The sequence below is a fragment of the Cricetulus griseus genome, chromosome 6 (genome assembly GCF_003668045.3).
Source record: "Cricetulus griseus strain 17A/GY chromosome 6, alternate assembly CriGri-PICRH-1.0, whole genome shotgun sequence".
Lineage (NCBI taxonomy): Eukaryota > Metazoa > Chordata > Mammalia > Rodentia > Cricetidae > Cricetulus > Cricetulus griseus.
The window spans coordinates 58,481,516-58,501,213 of record NC_048599.1 but is presented as its reverse complement, the minus strand read 5'-3'; the positions used below and the strand labels follow the sequence as shown (position 1 = coordinate 58,501,213).

Here is a 19,698-nt window from a genome sequence, read left to right as displayed (position 1 = left end):
GTCACTCCCTTCCTGGGCCTCTCCCTAACTCCTCCCAGGTATATCCTCCGTTTCTCCATCCCTCCATTTCTTGATAATCCATAGTCATTGTTGTGCTGCCCACATACAGACCGGTATGGGGCCATCCACTGAAAGGTGGTGAACCTCCCTTAAAGAAAACTGATTCTTAGGAGGCAGAGACAGGCATTTCTAAGTGTGAGGCCAGCCTGATCTACATTGTGAGTTCCAGGATAGTCAAGGCTATGTAGAGAGACCCTGTCTCAACAAGAACAACAACAACAAATAAAAACCACAACTCTGACATTCCCTCCCACAGAAGCCATTAACCGTCAATAGTTCCCTCCTCCCACATGCTAGAATGTTGACTGGCTTGATCTTTGCAGGTCTTGTACAGGCAACCACGGCTGCTATGAGTTCATGTGCACAGTGTTCCTGTCATGTCCAGAAAGCATTGTTTTGCTCTGATCCTCCCCAGCCTTTATACCTCCTTTCTGGATGGTCACTGAGTCTTGGCCAGTGTGTGTAGTAATAGAGGTCCCATTTATAGCTGAGAACTCCACTGGTTTTGTCTGTGCTTTGACTAGTTGTGAGTGTGCCCACCCCCCTCCAGTCTCTCTCTCTCCAGGATCTCACTATGTTGCCCTGACTGTCCTGGAACTCTATGTAGAGCAGATTGGCTTCAAACTCCCAGAGATCCACTTGTCTCTGCCTCCCACTGGGATTAAAGGTATGTACCACCACTGCCTGGCTAGTTTTGAGTTAATGACCATCCATTGCACAGAGAATGTCTCTTATGAGGTCTGAGGTCTGACAGCTACTCTTAATTGACAGGTAGAGAGGTGTGAATTTAGCAGGCACCTTGATACTCTGCAGTCTCGAAGTACAATAGTAGTAGGTTTGCCATCAAGTGTTGCAGATGGGGATGAAGAAATGGCTGTGTGGTTAAGAACACTTGCTGTTCTTGTAGAGGACCTAGGTTCAGTTCCCAGTACCAAGCAGCTCACAGTCATCTGTAACTCCAGTTCCAGGGGTCTGACACCCTGTTCTGACCTCCTCAGGCACTAGGCATGCATGTTGTACACATACATACATGCATGCAAACACTCATACACATAAAAATAAATTGGTTTTTTTAAGTGCTTAGGATACATGAATGAGAATCTAAACCCTGTCCTCGAGGGCTCCTGTGTGATTAGGAAGCTGGGCAGACCTGCCTGTGTGTGTTCTCAGGTAAAATCAACCTAAGGAAAGGCCAGAGTGATGACAGTGAATTCTGCAAAGCCTTCTCTGAGAAGACAACCTCTGAGCAAAAGCCTGAGAGTAGCTAAGGGAAGAACTGTTGAATCCAAGGAATAGCAGATATGAAGGAGTACACTAGAGTCTGCTTACGATGCTTGTGGGAGCTGAGGTGACTGGGGTAGGAGTGAAGAGAGAGTATAGAAAATGATCTCAGAGAAATAGCCAGAGGCTGGGTGAGTTAAGCCTTTCTAAGTTTGAGTCAAGTGTTTGAATTTGAACTTTAAGGGAGATGGAAGCCATTGGAAGGATTTGAATAATGACATGGTCTCATTTATGCTTAAAAGAGTTAGTGTGGCCTGCCATTTTGAGAAAAGACTGCAGTAGGCAAGGCCTGAAGCTGGGAACATTTGGGAGTTACAGTCAATATTCAACTGAAAGCTGATAGTCACTAGTAAATAGTAAAGCATCCTTGAGAATGGGGGAGAATCCTAGACTGATCGCCATGGTAAAGTACTCCCACCATTGAGAGGCCAAGACTGCCGGTGCTGTTGCTGGCTGTGGGAAAAGCTGTGCATATCAATGTTGGTGAGCTGATGCGAGCCCACTGCTGGGCAAGACTGATGCTGCTCTGTTGCATTCAGCCTTGGTGCCCAGGCTTACCTCCACTCTGTAGAGCAGGGGGAGCTCTACTATCTTTTTGAAGAGAGATGAGGGATTAAAAGTTATCAGTGGGGGAGAGCCATTTTGCAAAGTCCTTTGTGTTGGAGTATTGCAGAGTGAGGCTAGCTGCTGCAGGCTTCAAAAGAGCTTGGGACTCTCAGATTCTTTGAGAAAGGAGCTTAGTCCCAAACCTCCCTGCAAACAGGAAGCTGGTTTGAGTTAAGAACATAAAATAAAAACCAGCTGATGCCCCTGAATGTTTTCCTCTGCTCCTCCTTCCCTTCAGAGAGCCAAAGGAAACTGCTTCTCCTCCCTTAGATGACTACTTTAGAACGCCAGAAAAAACCCAAACCCGGAAACCCTTTGAAAATGAGCCAAGATTTTAGCCCAGGCAAACTCCTGCTTGTGGGATTCCTAGCCAGGAAGAATGCTCCTCTGTGCAGAGCCCTGAGAGGAAAGTGACAAAACATAAAGATTCCAGTGGTTAGCCTGGTCCCTTGGCCTGGCAGGAAGTAGTGGTGTGTGGCAGGCTTCCCAAACTTAATCTTCCAGCCCGTTTGTAGGTCATGGAATTGATAAAGTGAACATGATCAGAATTAAAAGGAATACACTAGAGTACATTAAAGCATATGTTGTAATTAAATATTGTTTTATGAAAATTGTACTTCAGTTTTGTTTACCTACACACATACATGTATGTACACACTGGGCCACTATATAAAACATGTTTCTAACTATGAATGGATCATATTAAAAAATGGTATTTTTTTTGCTATGAAAACTGGTCTGTTGGGTGTGCATAAACTGAATCTCTCTGCTTTATCTTATTGGAAATGACAAACTAGTTTCAAGATTCTCTATAGAACTGGATTCTCTACCCACAGAACACCTACCCACATTCCTATGAGAGGGCAGGGCAGCTGAGAACCAGCAGGCTTGATCTGATTCTTTGGGTCCAACACTGAACCATAGGGAGGTAAGGGATTGTACACATTTGAATCTAAAGAATTTGCTTCAAATTATATTAGTTTGAAGAGAACAGGAGGAGTATAGCTGGACTTGGTTAAATGACCTCTGCATCCCGTGTGGGACATAGTGACTTTAGGCTCCTCTTTCATCTCCGTCTTAGGCAGAAAGTACAATAGGAATGTTGCAGAACACCCCTTCCTCTGGGATAATTAAAGGCACAGTGCCAAGATCCCAATCTGTGATAACTAATGGCATAGTCTCCCTATGGTGAGTTTGTGCTCTCAGTCAGCACCCGGTGAGTGTGAGGCTGAGACAAAGAATGGAAGAGAAATTCAGGCTCACTACTAGCCAGATGTCTAGCATAGGCAGGCTAACATTAACGTATGTCATGTTGAGTTTAGTACCTCAGCTGGGCCTATGGATAAGTGAACAGTTGGGTCTTGGGCTGATGCACTGTAACTAAACCACAGCTACAGTTGAGTAAACACATGTTGGAATTCTTGGCTTATATCTATAAGAAGCCTAAATGACTCTTAGAGAACTCTGTGAGAAAATTTTGTTTGACTTTTGTTTGTTTGTTTTGTTTTTTGAGATAGATCATTAGCCCAGGCTGGCCTAGAACTCACATTATAGCTCAGGCTGACTCTAAAGTCAAAAGGTAATCCTCATATCTCAGCTTCCCAAGTGTTGAGATTACAAATGTGTAATTATACCACTGCATTTTGTTTGATTTTCAGTTGCTGGGGATTGAACCCAGCCTTTTATACTGGACTGTAGGTTTTAACTGTACTGCTTGGGAGGCTTGTTTATTTTAGTCTTTATTGACCACAGGGCATTTCCTTTCCACCTAATTCAAAATAAAATGGTCTTTGAGGTAAGAGTTTAGCTTTGTTGTTGTTATGTTTATTAATTGTGTGTACATGCTCATATGTTCCACAGTGAATGTGTGTGGTCAGAGGACCTCTGGAGGTAAGAGTCTAACAGGATCTCTAAAAACCCTTTCAACTTTTCTCCCTTTAGGCCAGTAAAAGAAGGTACATCCAAAAACTATTCAAGTTGATTCTGGGCTTCTCCACTATAGAAACTGGCCTGTCAAAGTAGATTCTATCTTGCCCTATACTTCTGGTTTACAACACTCCTTGGCCCTCCGAGGCTCTCCAGGTCAGAGTTTTCATAGGGAAGCACACTCTGTTTACACGGATGTTCTGCAGGCAGAAGCTTCTCACTCTAAGTCAAGGAAGAACAAGAACATCCTTGAGGGAAGGCTCATGCAGGAAGTTCAACACAGCCCTGGAGGGGACTGGATCTGGAGTAACCAGAAAAACTGTGTGACAAAGAGTGCCATGGGTTATATGAGGTTATAGGGAAGTATGGGTCTCACACGACCTTATCTACAGAAAGACGCACGAATTAATTTGAGGTTAGTCTAGCAGGGGTTCTGTTGGCCTGCAGACAACGTGCAGCAGTAACCCTGTTGATGAAGGTGGTGAATGTCTCATGTGTCATGTCTTCTCATACTCTCCCAGCATCTTAGACAGGCTTCCCTTTCATCTCTGTGGGAGTTGTGGCTTAATAACAATAATCAGAGTACCCTGTGAATCTGTGATTCGCAAAACACAGCATTAAGCCCTGCTTTGGCCTCCTAGACTCTTACTGTGTGAACTGGCAGACATGGGGAGGTGGGGTCCGCTGATGGAGGGTAGCATGTGATGGGATTCAAAGATCAAATTGATACCTAACATGCTTCTGGCTGTTGGTAGGTAGAGCACAGTGGTTTGCAAAGGCTTGAAGGTCAATGACCTCATGTGAATCCCACAGACCCCAGATCCCAGTCTGTAGCTTGGACTTGATGTCTTCTTGCATTGAGAGAATGTTTGTTTAGTCATGAACCTGTACTTTAACCCTTGCATTTTCTTTCCCATGGCAACCAGAGGTAGAGCCTATTAAATGCAGGTGATACTCACTACTGGAGTTTTCTCATATGATCAAGGGGCTTTGACCGTGAAGAAGTCATGGGCTTGGTTTCCTGAAGAATGGGTTTGTAGGGGACAGTGCTGCACAGGTGTCTGTCGTAGGTGCTGTCACCACCTCCCTCTTGGCCCTGTTGTGTCTATAACAAGTCATTTCTCTGGTTTGCTCTAACAGGTGACATTGGAGAAGGTGCTGGGAGTAACAGTGTCTGGAGGCAGCGGACTGGCTTGTGATCCCCGATCAGGTTTAGTTGCCTACCCTGCTGGGTGAGTGCTTTTATAAGAGATCTTGTTGTACGAAAGCTTATGTTTTTAATTTTTAGTAACATCTTATTAATTCTTTGAGAATTGCATTTTATTTAGGTAATATTCATTCCCTTCCCCTTACTACTCTCAGGTCCACTCCACTTTCCTATCCATCCAGCTTTGTGCCCCCCTCCTTTTCTTCTCCATCTTCCTCTTCTCTGTCTCCTCTATCTCCCTCTTTCTTTTAAAGACCCATGAAGTCAAATATGTGTTGTTCAACTACTCGTGAGTCTGGGGTCTGTCCTTGGCTGTGGTCAACCTACCAGAGGGTCACACCATTAAAGAAAAGGGACTCTCCCTCTCCCAGTAGCTGTCAAATGCCAATAGCTCCTCAGTAAAGAGGGGACTTTGGGCCCGCCTCACCACTTCTGTACCCCCCGCAAGTTAGGATTTTGCCTGGCTTGTCCTTACTCAGATCTTGTGAATGCAGCCACAACTGCTGTGAGTTCGTGTGTGCAATTGCCATGTTGTATCCAGAAAACAGTTTCCCTGAAGTCATCCCCTGCCTCTGGCCCTAACCATCTTACCACCCTCTTTTCTGTGGTGATCCTTTAGCCTCGGGAGAAGAGTGTCAATTATAATTATGCCAGACCATTTGAGGACAGTAGGTGTCTGGGATCTTTTGAGAGATACATCGAGGTTAATGTTTTGACATTTCTGTGAAGAAAATGCAGTCTAAGTAAAAACTCTTTATTGAGTGTTCTTGCTGTGCCCTGTACTCATTGATATTTGCTCATCTTACCACTCCTAACTATCCACACATATAGATGTGTACTTTTCTTATATAGGATTCCCAACACCATCTTTTTTAAAACTTTATTTTATGTGTATGAGTGTTCTGCCTACCTTCTGTAAACCATGTGCATGCCCTGTGCCCATGGAGGCCAGAAAAGGACCATCAGGTGCCCTGGGACTGGAATTCTGGATAGTTGCGAGCCACCATGTGGGTGCTAGAAATAGAATTCTGGTCCTCTGGAAGAATAGCCAGTGCTATTCACTGCTGGCCACCCCTCCAGCTCCAGCACCAGTGGCCTACCCCAGCACCATCTTTAATACTATCTTCTAGTAATTTTTAACGGCTTTAGTGTGATGTGACACCAGATGTTTAAAATGTCTAACTCGTGGCTGGGATAGAGCTCATTGGCAGAGCACGTGCCTATTCTCAAGGCCTTAGTTTTGATTCCCAGCAAAATAAAGATCCAACTCAATGAATTTTAGTAATTTTCTAGAGTTTTGCAGCCATCACCATAATCCACTTTAGACCAGAGACTCTGTATAGTAAGATGACTTCTCTGTGGTAGTAAGTTCTCGAGAGGCTGAGGCAGGAGGACCACTTGAGCATAGGAGCTTGAGGTTGGTATGTTAGCAACCCCATAGTTTAGGGGAGGAAACTGAGATTCAAGGTGAAGCAGTTTTTTCAAAATCACATTGCCGATGTCTGTATTGAGGTTTAAGTCTAAGTAGTCTGACCATAGAGGTCTGGCTCTTCAAGGCATGGAGTAAGGAAAGGCCAGGCTTTCTGCTTTTCCTCTAAACTGCCTACCTGACATTTGAGTTTATGGCCAGATTAGTCTGTGCCAGGGAGGCTTCTGTCTTTGGGTGCTGAGTTGGGTGTCTCTCTTAAGGGGCTCTGTGGTGTTGAGTGTCCGTAGTCCGGACCCTGTGGTTGCTGCAATGGCTTAGCCTGGAAAGGACTGGACACCCCTCCCCCAAGTGACTTGATGAAAGGCCTGCCCTGCTAAATAACCTAGTGCTGCCTGCCTCAGGGGAATTCCACTCATTCCCTGCCTGCCACTGCCAGGGAAAACCAGGTCTCTTCTTGTTGGAAGTGGGGCTAGGGCTAGATAGAGTCTGTGCAGGAAAGCTTGGGGTACTGCCTTTGGTATGCTGAGCAGTGTCCAGGCCTTGGGAAGAATTGGACTCTGCCCCTCTCTCCTGCCATGCCCCTCTCTCCTGGATGCTAGGCCTAGAGCTTTGGAGTATGTGCTTATCTTTACAGGCACTTGAAGCCCAATGTGCTGCCTGGGAATCCTCCTCCTGGGTTGGGTATGGTGTCTCAGGAGAGTTCATGAGTATGCTTGGCTTTGGCTAATCCTGGGCAAAACTCCCAAGCCGTTCTCTGACCTGTGCATTTCTTAGAATTTTGGTTTCTCTCTAGGCAAATGGCTGCTTCAGCTTTGGTACTTCTCTGTGGTGGTGCTCACTGTTGTGCTCCTAGGGCACATGGGAACCACAAATTATGTGTGCTCGAAGGCAGGCTCTCCTCCCTCCTTTGCCAAGCACCACCCTCAGCCCCCACACTTGTTCCTGCTGCTCTTGCTCTAGAGCCAGCTCAGGTATCCTAGAAACAAGAAGAGAAACAAAACTCAGAATCTTCCCAGAGAGCTAGCAGCAACTATCAAACCAAAACAAAATTTCTGAGAGGAAATGAAAACAGCTCAGGGGTGGGGGGAGCAGCGTGTGTCAGGCAGAGGTGGGCGGGATTTGAGTGAATACGGCGTCTCTGGGCTAAGGCACCTCAGTTTTAGTGGCTCCTGCTTCTCTTCTCCAGAGCTTTCCTTTACCTTTTGTTATCCCACAGGAAACCCACCCCTTAGCTGTCATACCTGAAGCTCCTTGTATTATTACCTTTCTCCTTGCTGTGACAAAATATGTCACAAGAATAGCTTAGGGGCTGGGCGTTGGTGGCTCAAGCCTTTAATCCCAGCACTTGGGGGGGCAGAGGCAGGTGGATCTCTGTGAGTTCGAGGTCAGCCTGATCTACGGAGAGAGTGCCAGGATAGGCTCCAAAGCTACACAGCGAAACCCTGTCACGAAAAACCAAAAAAAAAAAAAAAAAAAGAGAACAGCTTAGGGGTACCCTCAAACTATGATCTAAAACAAACCTTCCCTTCCTTCTTACAGCATGGCAGCAAGAAAATAAGGTCACTGGTCACAGTGGAAAGCAGAGAGAGAGGGGAATGCTGGTGCTCAGCTTGCCTCCTCCTATTTATTTGGTCCCCAGCCTACAGAATGATACTGCCTACAATTAGAGACTCTTTGCAGACATGCATAGTTTTGTCTCCTACATGATTATAGGTCTTGTTTCCTGTAGATTATAGATTATGATTATATCCTGTCCAACTGACAATCAATATTTACTATCATTCACCCCTACCTTAGGATGCCAACATAGTCCTCATGCAGTCTCTTTGAGGGACCTGGTTTGGTTGAACTCTCTTAGTTGAGCTAGGCTTTTCCCTCTAGCTAGTGTCATAGTCCTTTGACTCCTTGGCTGGTTGGCCTTGGCCCCACTGCCAGCATAACCTAGTGAGCACTCTGAGCAGAGCAGCTTTTTGACCACTGGGGTAGGACTGCAGAGACTGGACCTTTATACTAGTAAATGGAAGCCTCTTGGTTTGTCAGTGGAGAAGAGAGGGAAACTCCCGAGTATGCCCATATTGGAATTTATGCTGAAATCCTAGCATTATAAACTTGACAAGTGGTAAGTCACAGAGTCTCCTCCTAAACTGAGTTCTAAAAGTTAGTGAGCAAGGGAGGATCAGAGAATCAGGGTGATGGCAGAGACAACACATAAATAACTGGGAGCTAAAGATGATGCTAGTGTTAGATTGAGTGGTTGGAGATGGCTCTGTGGTTAAGAGCACTTGCTGCTCTTGCAAACGACCTGGGTTTTGTTCCTAGCATCCACATAGTGGCTTACAAACTGTCTTTATTTCCAGTTCCAGGGGATCCAGTGCCCTCCTCTGGCCCCTGTAGGTACCAAGTGGGTATATGCATACATGCATATGCATACATTCAGGCAAATATTTATACATGTAAAATAAATGAAACAAAAAATGTAATTGAGTGGTCAGGTTTTGGTGGGGAGTAATTGAACTGATAACTTGACAAGAGGGAAGCAGTATGTGAGATTTTATGCTAAAATGTTCCGGATGGAGGAAGTATCAAGTGCAAAGATTATAAGGGCGGGAGGAATTATTTTGTTATAGGAACCAGTCAGCTAGTGGTTAGTCTAGAGTGAGTGGGAAGCAGGGAGCTTAGGAACCATTGTTATGTCCTGATTCTTAAATGTTGCTGCTCACAAGGATTTGCCTCTTGTTGGGGAAAGAAATATCTTTGGAGTCCTCTAGGTAGAGAAAATGATCGTGATAGCCCAATACCATTAGCTGTGTGAGTCATGGAGTTAACAGTTAGTCTTTTTTATGTTTTTCTGATCTGTGCAGACACATTACCATTTCACAACTAGGTTTTCACATGTTTTTGAGGAGGGGTTTGTAAAGTGTCCCATAAACAGACATTAATAGGTTCCACATCCTGGCCCGAGAGGGTTGTTTGGAAGGCATTGAATTCTAGATATCTCAAGAGGACAACAACCAGGGGTGCTCCAGGTCATGCACTAGCCACTTTATCTCTTGGAAGAATTAGAGCAAGTATGGGGCATTGTCTGTAACTCAGCTTTTGGACAACAGCAGCAGCTCACTAGTTTGTAGGGAGTGTCCTGCGGGATGCTCTACGTATGTATGGGCTTCCTGTTACAGAAGGTAACCTTGGGTAATCTTTTCCTGGTTTCCTTAAAGAAGATTGCCAAGAACACTGTATTAGTTACTTTTCTTATTGCTAAAATAAAATACTGACAAAGCAACTTCAGGATTTGTTTTGGCTCGTATTTGAGGGTACAGTCCAAAATGGAGGGGGAGTCAGGGTGACAGGGGCATGAGGTGGTGGAACACACTGTGTCTGCAGTGATACACACAGAGAGACGAGTACTGACAGTAGCCAGTTTTCTCCCTTTAGTCCAGGACCCCAGCCATTTACATTCAGAGTAGGCTTCCTCCCCTTAATTAAACCTTTCTGGAAACACCCCCATAGATATGCTAAGAAGCATTCATTACCTGTTACCATGTGATTCTAAACCTGTCAAGTTGACAAGATAAAGCATCATAACTCTACCTCTTATCATCGTATCACTCAAACACACCACTTTAAATAATAACATTTTACCATGATACCTCAAGTCTCATTTTAATCTCATACTTCAAAAATACATTTAGTTAGTTCATCTTCAAACATCCCATAGTCTTTAACAGTCTCAATAGTCTTCAAAAGTCCAAAATCCCTTGTTAGACTCAAGATAGTCTCTTAACTATGAGCTCCTTTAAAATAAAAGCAATTTTCTTTCTTCTTTTTTCTTTTGGTTTTTCGAAACAGGGTTTCTCTTTGTAATGGCCCTGCTGTTCTGGAACTTGTTCTGTAGACCAGGCTGGCCTTGAACTCACAGAGATCTACCTGCTTCTGTGTCCTGTGTGCTGGGATTAAAGGTTTACACCACCAATGCCCAGCAATAAAAGCAATTTTTATACTCCAATATAAACAGCACAGAGAAAATATTCCTATTGCAAAAGGAGAAAACTGGGAGCAGAGGAAGTATAGACCCCCAAAGCAAGACCAAAGCCCAGGAGGGCAAACACCAAACACTGTAGTTACGTACCCAGCTTCTGGGTCTCCTGATGGAGTCCTTTGAATTCCAACAGCTTGGAGCTTCGTCCCTCCAGCTCTGCTGCCTCCCTGTCTGCAGTGTAGAGACTATTGGACTAACTTCACTCCATATCTGCTACTTTTTTAGGTAGATATCACTTAGCTTTGGTATTCCTCAATTTCCTAAGGTCTTCTTTGGAATGTAGGCTTCATTTTCCCAGGTCCATGCAGTGGCTTCTCAGGGCCTCTTTGCAGGAACCCCAGCTCTGCTACACATTGCTTGCCTTAGTAGCTTTCTGAAACCTTGGTGAAAGCCTCCATGATCCCCTCACCTTTGCATCTTTTTTCCATGCCTGCAGAACCAGCCACACAGGGACCATGCTGCCAGGTTCTACTGCTAGTGTGAGATGCAACTTTCCCAAGCCTCCCACCACAGCTGCAGTAAGCTCGGTGTGCCTTTGAAACTTAACCTGGGGAAACATTCTCCAGGTGGCCATTGTTTGCACTGTTACCTGCTGGACCCTTGGTGTCCTCCCTACCTTTGCTGTGTTCCAACTCCAGAAGGACATTCTGTAACCATTCAGCAGCTTTCCCTCCATCCACAATTTTAAACTCTTCAGTTCCTTTCTTTGCCAAACCACACATTATCTATACATTTCTGTCACACTTACTTTTCTTTCTCCAAGCAGACCTGGATCAGATCAGTAAGCAGTAAACGTAGCACAGCCTGAATGCTATCATGTCTTGAAATTTCCTCTGCAAGGCAAATTAGTCCATTACTTTTGAATTCAGCTACACTCAGGTTCTTAGGATTTGGGCAAAATGAAGCTAGGTTCTTTGCCAAATTGTAACACCTATGGCCTCTAGACCAGTCCTTGTTCCTGAGACAGTCCTTGTTCCCCTTTCAAGCCTCATGAACAGGCCATGACTGCCATATTTTCCTCAGCATTCTGATCTTTCAAACTCCCTAGACTAGTCTAATAAGCTCTGCCCACAGCATCCCAGGGCTTCTCTAGCCTGCAGCTCTATTCACTTCCACATTCCTCAGGCAAACCTTATGAACCACTTAAGGGTTATCATAGCAACCCCTTGTCCCAGTTTGCTTTATTAGTTGCTGTGGTAGTTTGAGTAAGAATGGCTCCCATAGGGCCCATAGTTGAATGATTAGTTACCAGGGCATGAAACCATTTGAAAGGATTAGGTGTGTCATTGAGGGTGGGCTTTGAGGCCCAGTCTCTCTGCCTGTGGCTCAGGATGAGCTTTCAGCTACTTCCCCAGTGCCCAGCTCCCCACCATACTCTCTGCCATAATGATAATGGACCAAGCCTCTGAATTGTAAGCAAGCCCCCCAGTTAAATGCTTTCTTTTTAAGAGTTCTGGGGCCAAGGTGGCTCTTCACAATAGTAGAACAGTGACTAAGACAGCTACTCTTCTTGTTTCTGTGACAGAACCCATGACAAAGCAGCTTAAAAAGAAAGCTGTAGCCTATGGTGGCAGGGACACCATGGCAGCAGGTGAGAGGCAGCTGAGCACATTGCAGAGATGAAATCCATGCTCAGCTTCCTTTCTTCTTTGTATTCAATTCTAGACCTCAGCCCATGGGCTTCATGCCACCTACATTCAGGGTGGGTCTGCCTCCTCAGTTAAACTATTTTGAAAACTTGCAGATGTGCCGAGAGGCATGTTACTGTGGTGATTCTAAAGTCTCTGAAGGTAGGTGACAGTAAAGACTGTAGTGAATACCATACTGGTTGAGGTGTCCACAAAGTTCTGTGAGGAACTTGTGCTTTACAGATGAGGAGACAGAGGTTTTTGAAAGTAAAGAAACAAGTTCCAGGCCACACTATATTAGCAGATGGGTCTATCTGGCCACAGTGATCTTCATTTTTCTGTCACTATACTGCTTTTGGGCACCAGTGCATTATGGCTGTATTATGGGAGAACTATGGATCTGCCCCTGCAGCTCTAGGTCATAGGTCTGACAGGCTTTTCAGCAGAGTTTGGAGGTCCTGTGGTTAGTGTTTTAAAGCTTGTTTTTCTCTTTCTTCTTTCTTTCCTAATTTCTTTCTCCCTCTCTTCTTTTATCTCTTTCTCTATTCCTTCCTCTTACCCCTCCCCCCCCATTTCTTTCTCAGGATCTTACGTATTCCACACTGCCTCAAACTCATTATGCAGACTTGAGTTTCTGATCCTCTACCTCTGAGTGCTGGGCTTATAGGCATGTACCACCATGCCTGGTTTATTAGTGACTTAAAGATTTATTTACACCTTCCACAAATACTGAGTGTCTGTCTTCCTGGGACTGGGGACTTAACAGTAAACAAAACACAAAAAAATGGCATCTTGGCTGAGTTCAAAATGCAATGATAGGCACTCCTCACACAGTAAATTATGTAGAAAATTGTAAGTTGCTACATGCTTTGGAGAAAGAATAAGTAATGGTGGAAAAGTGCAATAAAGAATGTGGGGGTGAGGCTTAATAATAGGATTAGAGGGTGGCGTTTGAGTCATTCGTGAAGGGACTGCCCGTGTGCCTCCATGTGGTCTTCTGATTTTACTTAGCCTGAAAGAAATTTGAGGGCACATTGTTTTTTGTTGAACAGCTTGGGCTTGCTCATGTATGTGCTGCTCTACTCATGGCTCATCCTGGTGTTCATTTGGCTTTGCCTCTGGAAGATGGAGAATGGTACAAGATAGATCCTGTGAGAATGAAGCAAGCCTGGGCCTGTGCAGGGTTGGGATTGTCAAGCTCTTGCCCCTTCCTGGCACTAGTGTCCTGAACTGAGGCCCTAAGAGACTTACCCTCCCTCTGTGAGGATGAGCAATCTCTCTGTGCCCTCAAGTTCTAAGTTACAGGAGTCAGCCTGTTGGGCCAGCCCAACCCAGTAGTCCTTTGTTGATGATTTCAGTGAGTATTGCTGTAAGGGTTTACCCTGCTGGGCAAGGACATTGGAAGTGAAGGGCCAATGACTGATGACAACTGTGCCCCACTCTCTTCTCCCTAGCTGACTGAGTTACAAAGAAGACCAAAAGGCTCCTCAGGGGTTGAGAATACGTCTTCCTGTGTCCTTGGAAGGACTTAAGTGAATTGGGCATATATCTACCATCCATGGGCCCAGCTCTCCATAGGGAGATCACATGTGTGCTCAGTGTGTTTCCCTTTCTCTCTGAGGGTTAATAATAATAGGAGTAAAACGTTTACAATAAAGGCTGCGCTCTGTGTGTTTCAACCCCTGCTATACCTGAAAATTTCCTGTTATACGAGGCAAAGGGTGGGGAGGGTGGTGGGGTCTGCTCATCTGCCTGTAGCCAGTCATCATTCTGCCTGCATTCTCTCTCTCTCTCTCTCTCTCTCTCTCTCTCTCTCTCTCTCTGACACACACACACACACACACACACACACACACACACACACACACACACAGTTGCTCTACTTCCTCTTTCCTCTGTGATCTTAAACTTACGAGATAAAGGAAACAGAAGAAATTGTTCCATGAAGACTCGAATTTGTGTGTAGTGACTAGAAAGGTTTTGGTGTTTTGTTTTGTTATACAGCCCAGGCTGATCTTACACCCACTATATAGCCAAGGATGACTGAACTTCTGATCCTCCTGCCTCCACCTCCCAAGTGTGTGACACCAAACCAGATTGGAGTGTTTTAAGCAGTCTTATGGGTGGTAGGGTTAAGGGAGGGAACACTCACAACACCAGCTTGTTCTGCATGTGGAGTGTGGTTGGCTGCCTTGTGTCATCCTTGCAGTTAGAGGAGCTGTGTCTCAGAGAGCAGAAGTCCTTTGCCCTTGTTCATCTGTTACTAGTCAGAAAGCCCACAACCTGTTAGAAAGCCACCTTTGCTAGAGCTGAGCCTATAGAGGTCTCTTCAGCAGGTCAGAAAACAAACTCTGTGGGTTATAAGTTGATGATGGCAGGTCTAGAGGATATTATTTTTCACACAATGAATAGTATTGACATACATTTTCATACACCTGTTCAGAAGTGATAGAGTACAAAATTTCCATAGCCATCTTGGATTTTGTCATGATTTATGGTTTTTTGTTTGTTTGTTTGTTTGTTTTTGTTTTTCGAGACAGGGTTTCTCTGTGTAGCTTTGGAGCCTATCCTGGCACTCGCTCTGAAGACCAGGCTGGCCTCGAACTCACAGAGATCCGCCTGCCTCTGCCTCCCAAGTGCTGGGATTAAAGGCGTGTGCCACCAACGCCAGGCATGATTTATGTTTTTAAGGCAAAGTTTTACTTTGTAGCCCAGTCTAGCTTTGAACTCTGTCTTCATTAGTTAGTTTCTGTTGCTGTGAAGAGACACCATAACCACAGCAACTCTTATAAAGGAAAATATTTAATTGAGGCTCACTTACATTTCAGGGGTTTAGTCCATTATTGGTATGGTGGAGGACATGGCGGCTCACAGGCAGATATGGTGCTGGAGAGGTAGCGGAGAGAGAGTTCTACATCTAATGAGCAGGCAGGAAGAGAGTAACACTGGGCCTGGCTTGAGCATTTGAAGCCTCAAAGTCCACCCTCACTGACACACTTCTAGGCCACACCTCCTAATGGAGCCACACTCTATGAGCTTGTGGGGGCCATTTTCAGTCAAACCACTACAAACTTGATAAATTACACACTGCACATTTGAAGAATCAAAGCTTAATTCTTCAGCCTGCCAAATGCTGGGGTGACAGCTATGCCCCTGAACATGGCTTTTATCATACTAAAAACCCTTCTGACCATAGCACTTGAGAAGAAGGCGACTTGGAAAGAGTGGGGATGAGGGTAGGAGAAAGAAAACAGGTAAGGAAGAGGGAAGGGGTGGTGATGAGACTCAAGACTTGAAATCTGTTGGTTGCTGAAGTTCTGCGTGTGTTTGGTCCCATCAAAGGCCCAGTGTCTCCAGAGAACATGTGGGCTCTGTACACTGGATTAGCCTATTGATCCTGAGGTGCTAAGTGCTTGGTATCAGTGTGCACCTCTCCTTCGTTTCCCTGCAGTCTCCTCTGCTCGCTGCTCCTCCCACTCTTTGGTATAGCCGCCTCCAACCTTGTTCTTTCCAGTTACTCCAATGCTAAGAGAGTAGACAGCTGGACAGCAGGCTGGGGCCTGCTCACAATCAAGGAGCCTGCTGAGAACACTGTCCCGCTCTTGACCTCTAGCTTATTGCTGCTGACTCCTGCCAGCTTCTCTCCCTAGAGCTGCCTCTGGACAGTCAGTCTGGATCTGATCCCATCTGGAAGCCTTGTTCCCTGGGTGGAAAGTTTGTCCCAACAACCTTTTTTTGCGTGTGTGAAATGGGGGCAGAATCTCCACTTGCCTTGTTCTGGTGGTCAGAAAGCCCTCCTCAGGCCCGGCAGCTCAGGGGTCCTTTGGCTCAGCTGGAAGCTCTGAGACATTCTCAAGTCTTGCCCAAGGCTCTCTCACGTTATGTCTGCTCCCTCCACCTCAGTTTATTCGGGCTCCCTGCAGTTCTAGTGTCTTGTATAGTCTCATGCTCTTTCTTTCTTACTCAGTAGGTGGAGGCACACTGTCTATAACAGTGATTAAGCCATGGCTCTAAACCTGAGAACTGGTTGCAAGCTGAGGCCTAAGCTGATCAAATGGCATTATTCTTCCATCTTCTGTTCCTTCCTTGAGATGTGTGTAAAGGTTGTGGGAAGGCCTTTGTCCCTCCTCTCCTTTGTGCTTATGATCAGAGATGGGGCTGCTCCTTAGGGTCCTGATGAATGTGCTTCCATGGAGAGCCCGAAACTGCTGAGAAACTCTGAGCTTGATTGACCTGTTCCCTCTGCCGGGTGACCAGAAGTCCCAGAGGGCTCTGGAAGGAACTATGGTTGGGAGCTAAGCCTAACATCTTGCTCATCTTCTCAGGTGTGTTGTTGTGCTGTTCAACCCCCGGAAACACAAACAGCACCATATCCTCAACAGTTCCAGGTATGTGGGCATGGCCCCAAGGGATCTAAGGCCTTGGGGGTTGGGGACCTGGTTTGGCCCTGAGGCCAGATAGAGAAGTGTCACATATATCCTGGAATCTTTTGGTCTTGTGTTTGGAAACTATGCAGGAAGGAGGGAGGAAGGGAGTGTGTTAGGTAGGGGAGAGGGCTTAGTTTACTAGGTACAACTAAGCTTGCCCTGTCTCTTGTAGGAAAACCATTACTGCCCTCGCCTTCTCCCCTGATGGCAAGTTCTTGGTCACTGGTGAGGTGAGTGAGGAACAGGTCAACAATATTGTGGCTTATGGGTGGCCTGCCCTCAACAAAAAGCCACAATCCTGTGTCCAGTTAGGGTGCACTCACTCTAGCTTCTTGGGCTGATGCCCTGGCTTCTGCTGTGTCTTAAACAGTAGTTCTTATGCTTAATGTGATCAGAATCCCTGGGAAGGCTTTTTAAAGTGCTCACACCTGGGCCCCTGCTCCCAAGTTGTCTGATTCTATAACCTGGGATTCCCCAGATAGCTTTTCTTTAAAAGCAAAACAAACCCAAAATATTTATTCATTTATTTGTGTGGGGAAGGGGGCATGCAAAGCTCCCTGAGGTCAACAGGCTTGGCGTCAAATGTCTTCACATGCTGAAGCCATCCATCTCTTACCTCCTCCTCCCTATAGCTTCTAATGGGGTGGGATGGTTAAGGACACACATTCTGAAAACCACCACCCTAAAATATCTCTTCTCTCCAGATGCCCCCTGCTGGGCACAGCAGGAACACAGCCCTCTGTCTTAGAAGGAGACAGTCAGCTCAGTAGTGGTCAGATAGTACTCATTCATAGGTCTGGCCGCTTACCTGAGTCATTCAAGGAGCTTTGGCCAGATGCAGAGTCTCATCCTGATAAGCACTGGTGTCCTTGAATATTTATTGTGCCTCTTCTGTGCCTTTGTCTTCTCTTTGCTGTTGAGCAGAGACCCATAGGAGAAGCACTGTTTAGAAGCTGAGGAGGTTAGAGCAAGGAGGCTGCATAACACCCTACTCACATTCTTGCCTTCCTACAGAGTGGGCACATGCCTGCTGTGCGGGTTTGGGATGTGACTGAACGGAGCCAGGTGGCAGAACTACAGGAGCACAAGTATGGCGTGGCCTGTGTGGCCTTCTCCCCTAGTGCCAAGTACATTGTGTCTGTGGGTTACCAGCACGATATGATTGTCAACGTGTGGGCCTGGAAGGTGAGTGGGCTGGGTGCCAATACCGTGGCATCCTCATGGGGAGTCAGAAAAACTGCTGACCTGAGCAACTTCATCTACTCACTGATTCCCATCTCATTCTTGAAAAGTATTTGAAGTAGAAAATAGTCCCTGGGTACCAAGGGTGTTGCTAGAGGGGCTGGCTTTGTGTTTCCCATACTCCTGAGGAATTAAACCTTTGAATTCCTTTAGAAAGGGATTTGCTTGTCTTTTTTTTCTAACCAGTAAATACTAGAAAGTTGTTTTGTTTTGTTTTTTTTTCCAAGCATAAATTCTTGCTAGCTCTTCTCCATTCTCAGAGTCCCCAGGGGCAGAGCTTTGATGCTTCCATTGACTTTCCCTCCAGAAAAACATCGTTGTAGCCTCCAACAAAGTATCTAGTCGGGTGACCGCAGTGTCCTTTTCTGAAGACTGCAGCTACTTTGTCACCGCGGGCAACAGGCACATCAAGTTCTGGTATCTCGATGACAGTAAGACCTCAAAGGTGAGGATTGAGACCCTGTTCCCCTGGCTACTGCTCCAGCCAGCTGCCCTTGGCTTGCTTAGCAGTCACAAGTTTTGGATGGGCCTGATCTTCCTGGGCTGAGGAGTAGTCTCAGAGAACAGGGAGCTTGTGTTTGCCCTCTCCTGAGCACTTCATTTCCAGGGGAAGATGGTTGTAGTGGCGTATCTCCACAGGTGAATGCCACTGTGCCCCTGCTGGGCCGCTCGGGACTGCTGGGGGAACTGCGGAACAACCTGTTCACTGATGTGGCCTGTGGCCGAGGAAAAAAGGCCGACAGCACTTTCTGCATCACATCATCTGGACTGCTATGCGAATTCAGCGACCGCAGGCTTCTGGACAAATGGGTGGAGCTGAGAGTAAGTAATGCCGCTCCAGAACAGGGTCCGGTTAAATCTCAAATTAGGGGAGATCTGGGGCTGTAGACACAGGGCTGGGCCTTTGTGCATGCTGGAGGGGACTCCAGGAGACCCAGGGCTGGTCCTGTGATCTCTATGACTACCTCCTCTTGTTCTTTCTCGTCTCTTTCCCCTGCCTTCCTCTTGTGCTCAGAACACAGACAGCTTCACAGTAAGTGCTCCTAGGCCTTCCTCTCTTCCTCAGGCTGTTTTTTTCTCCTGTCTGGGATTTCCCTGCCTTACCATCTTGGGCCCTCTGATGCCTAGAAGGGTTCCAGTTTTGAACCCACCTCCCAGCTTGTGCAGGGCTCTAGGCCTTCTGGCTACATGTTGCTGGAGGGAGGGCATCTCTGGATGACAACTGAGGGGCTGCCCCTGCCTTGGCCTGTTTCTCCTTTTACAAGTGACTGCTGCAGAGGGCTTGGCAAGGATCAAACAAGGCTAAATAGGAAGGTGGCCCTTACTGACCCAAGCTCATCTGCCCACAGACCACTGTGGCCCACTGCATCTCTGTGAGCCAAGAATACATCTTCTGTGGCTGTGCTGATGGCACCGTGCGTCTTTTCAATCCCTCCAACCTGCACTTCCTCAGTACCCTACCCAGACCCCATGCCCTGGGAACAGACATTGCTAGCATCACTGAGGCCAGGTGAGCTATGTGGGGCCCACTGTCCCATTCGGAGCTTTAGTCAATACTTCAGGGAATAGAATGAAGAGTATATCAATGCTTAAAGATCACCTGGAACACCTCTGTAGACAAAGAAATCTGTGCTTCTTGGTATTTGTCAGACCCAAGGTGGCTGAATAGCATAGAGAACTACAGAATGTCTGAGTGAGTGTTGGGAAGAACTGTTATAAAGTCTGGGCTCTTCTTAGAGGTCTTAAGAATGACTCAAGGGATGGGCAGTGGTGGCGTACACCTTTAGTCTCAGCATTCGGGAAGCAGAGACAGGTGGATCTCTCTCTATGAGTTCGAGGCCAGCCTGGTCTACAGA

The 19,698-nt window shown here is 46.2% G+C and overlaps 1 protein-coding gene across 3 annotated transcripts in view; it reads left to right on the top strand.

Moving 5' to 3' along the window:
- Mapkbp1 (mitogen-activated protein kinase binding protein 1) overlaps positions 1–19,698 on the top strand; it is a 54,274-nt gene that overhangs the window by 21,287 nt on the left and 13,289 nt on the right. For all 3 annotated transcript variants that reach the window (XR_004770486.1, XM_027422138.2, XM_027422137.2), the window contains exons 2-8: positions 5,014–5,105; positions 16,499–16,561; positions 16,773–16,830; positions 17,615–17,785; positions 18,150–18,287; positions 18,482–18,664; positions 19,192–19,352. Coding sequence is in view for 2 of the 3 variants with exons in the window: in XM_027422138.2 (XP_027277939.1) it covers positions 5,014–5,105; positions 16,499–16,561; positions 16,773–16,830; positions 17,615–17,785; positions 18,150–18,287; positions 18,482–18,664; positions 19,192–19,352 (866 nt within the window). In the remaining variant the exon portion in view is untranslated. The remainder of the gene's footprint in view (positions 1–5,013; positions 5,106–16,498; positions 16,562–16,772; positions 16,831–17,614; positions 17,786–18,149; positions 18,288–18,481; positions 18,665–19,191; positions 19,353–19,698) is intronic.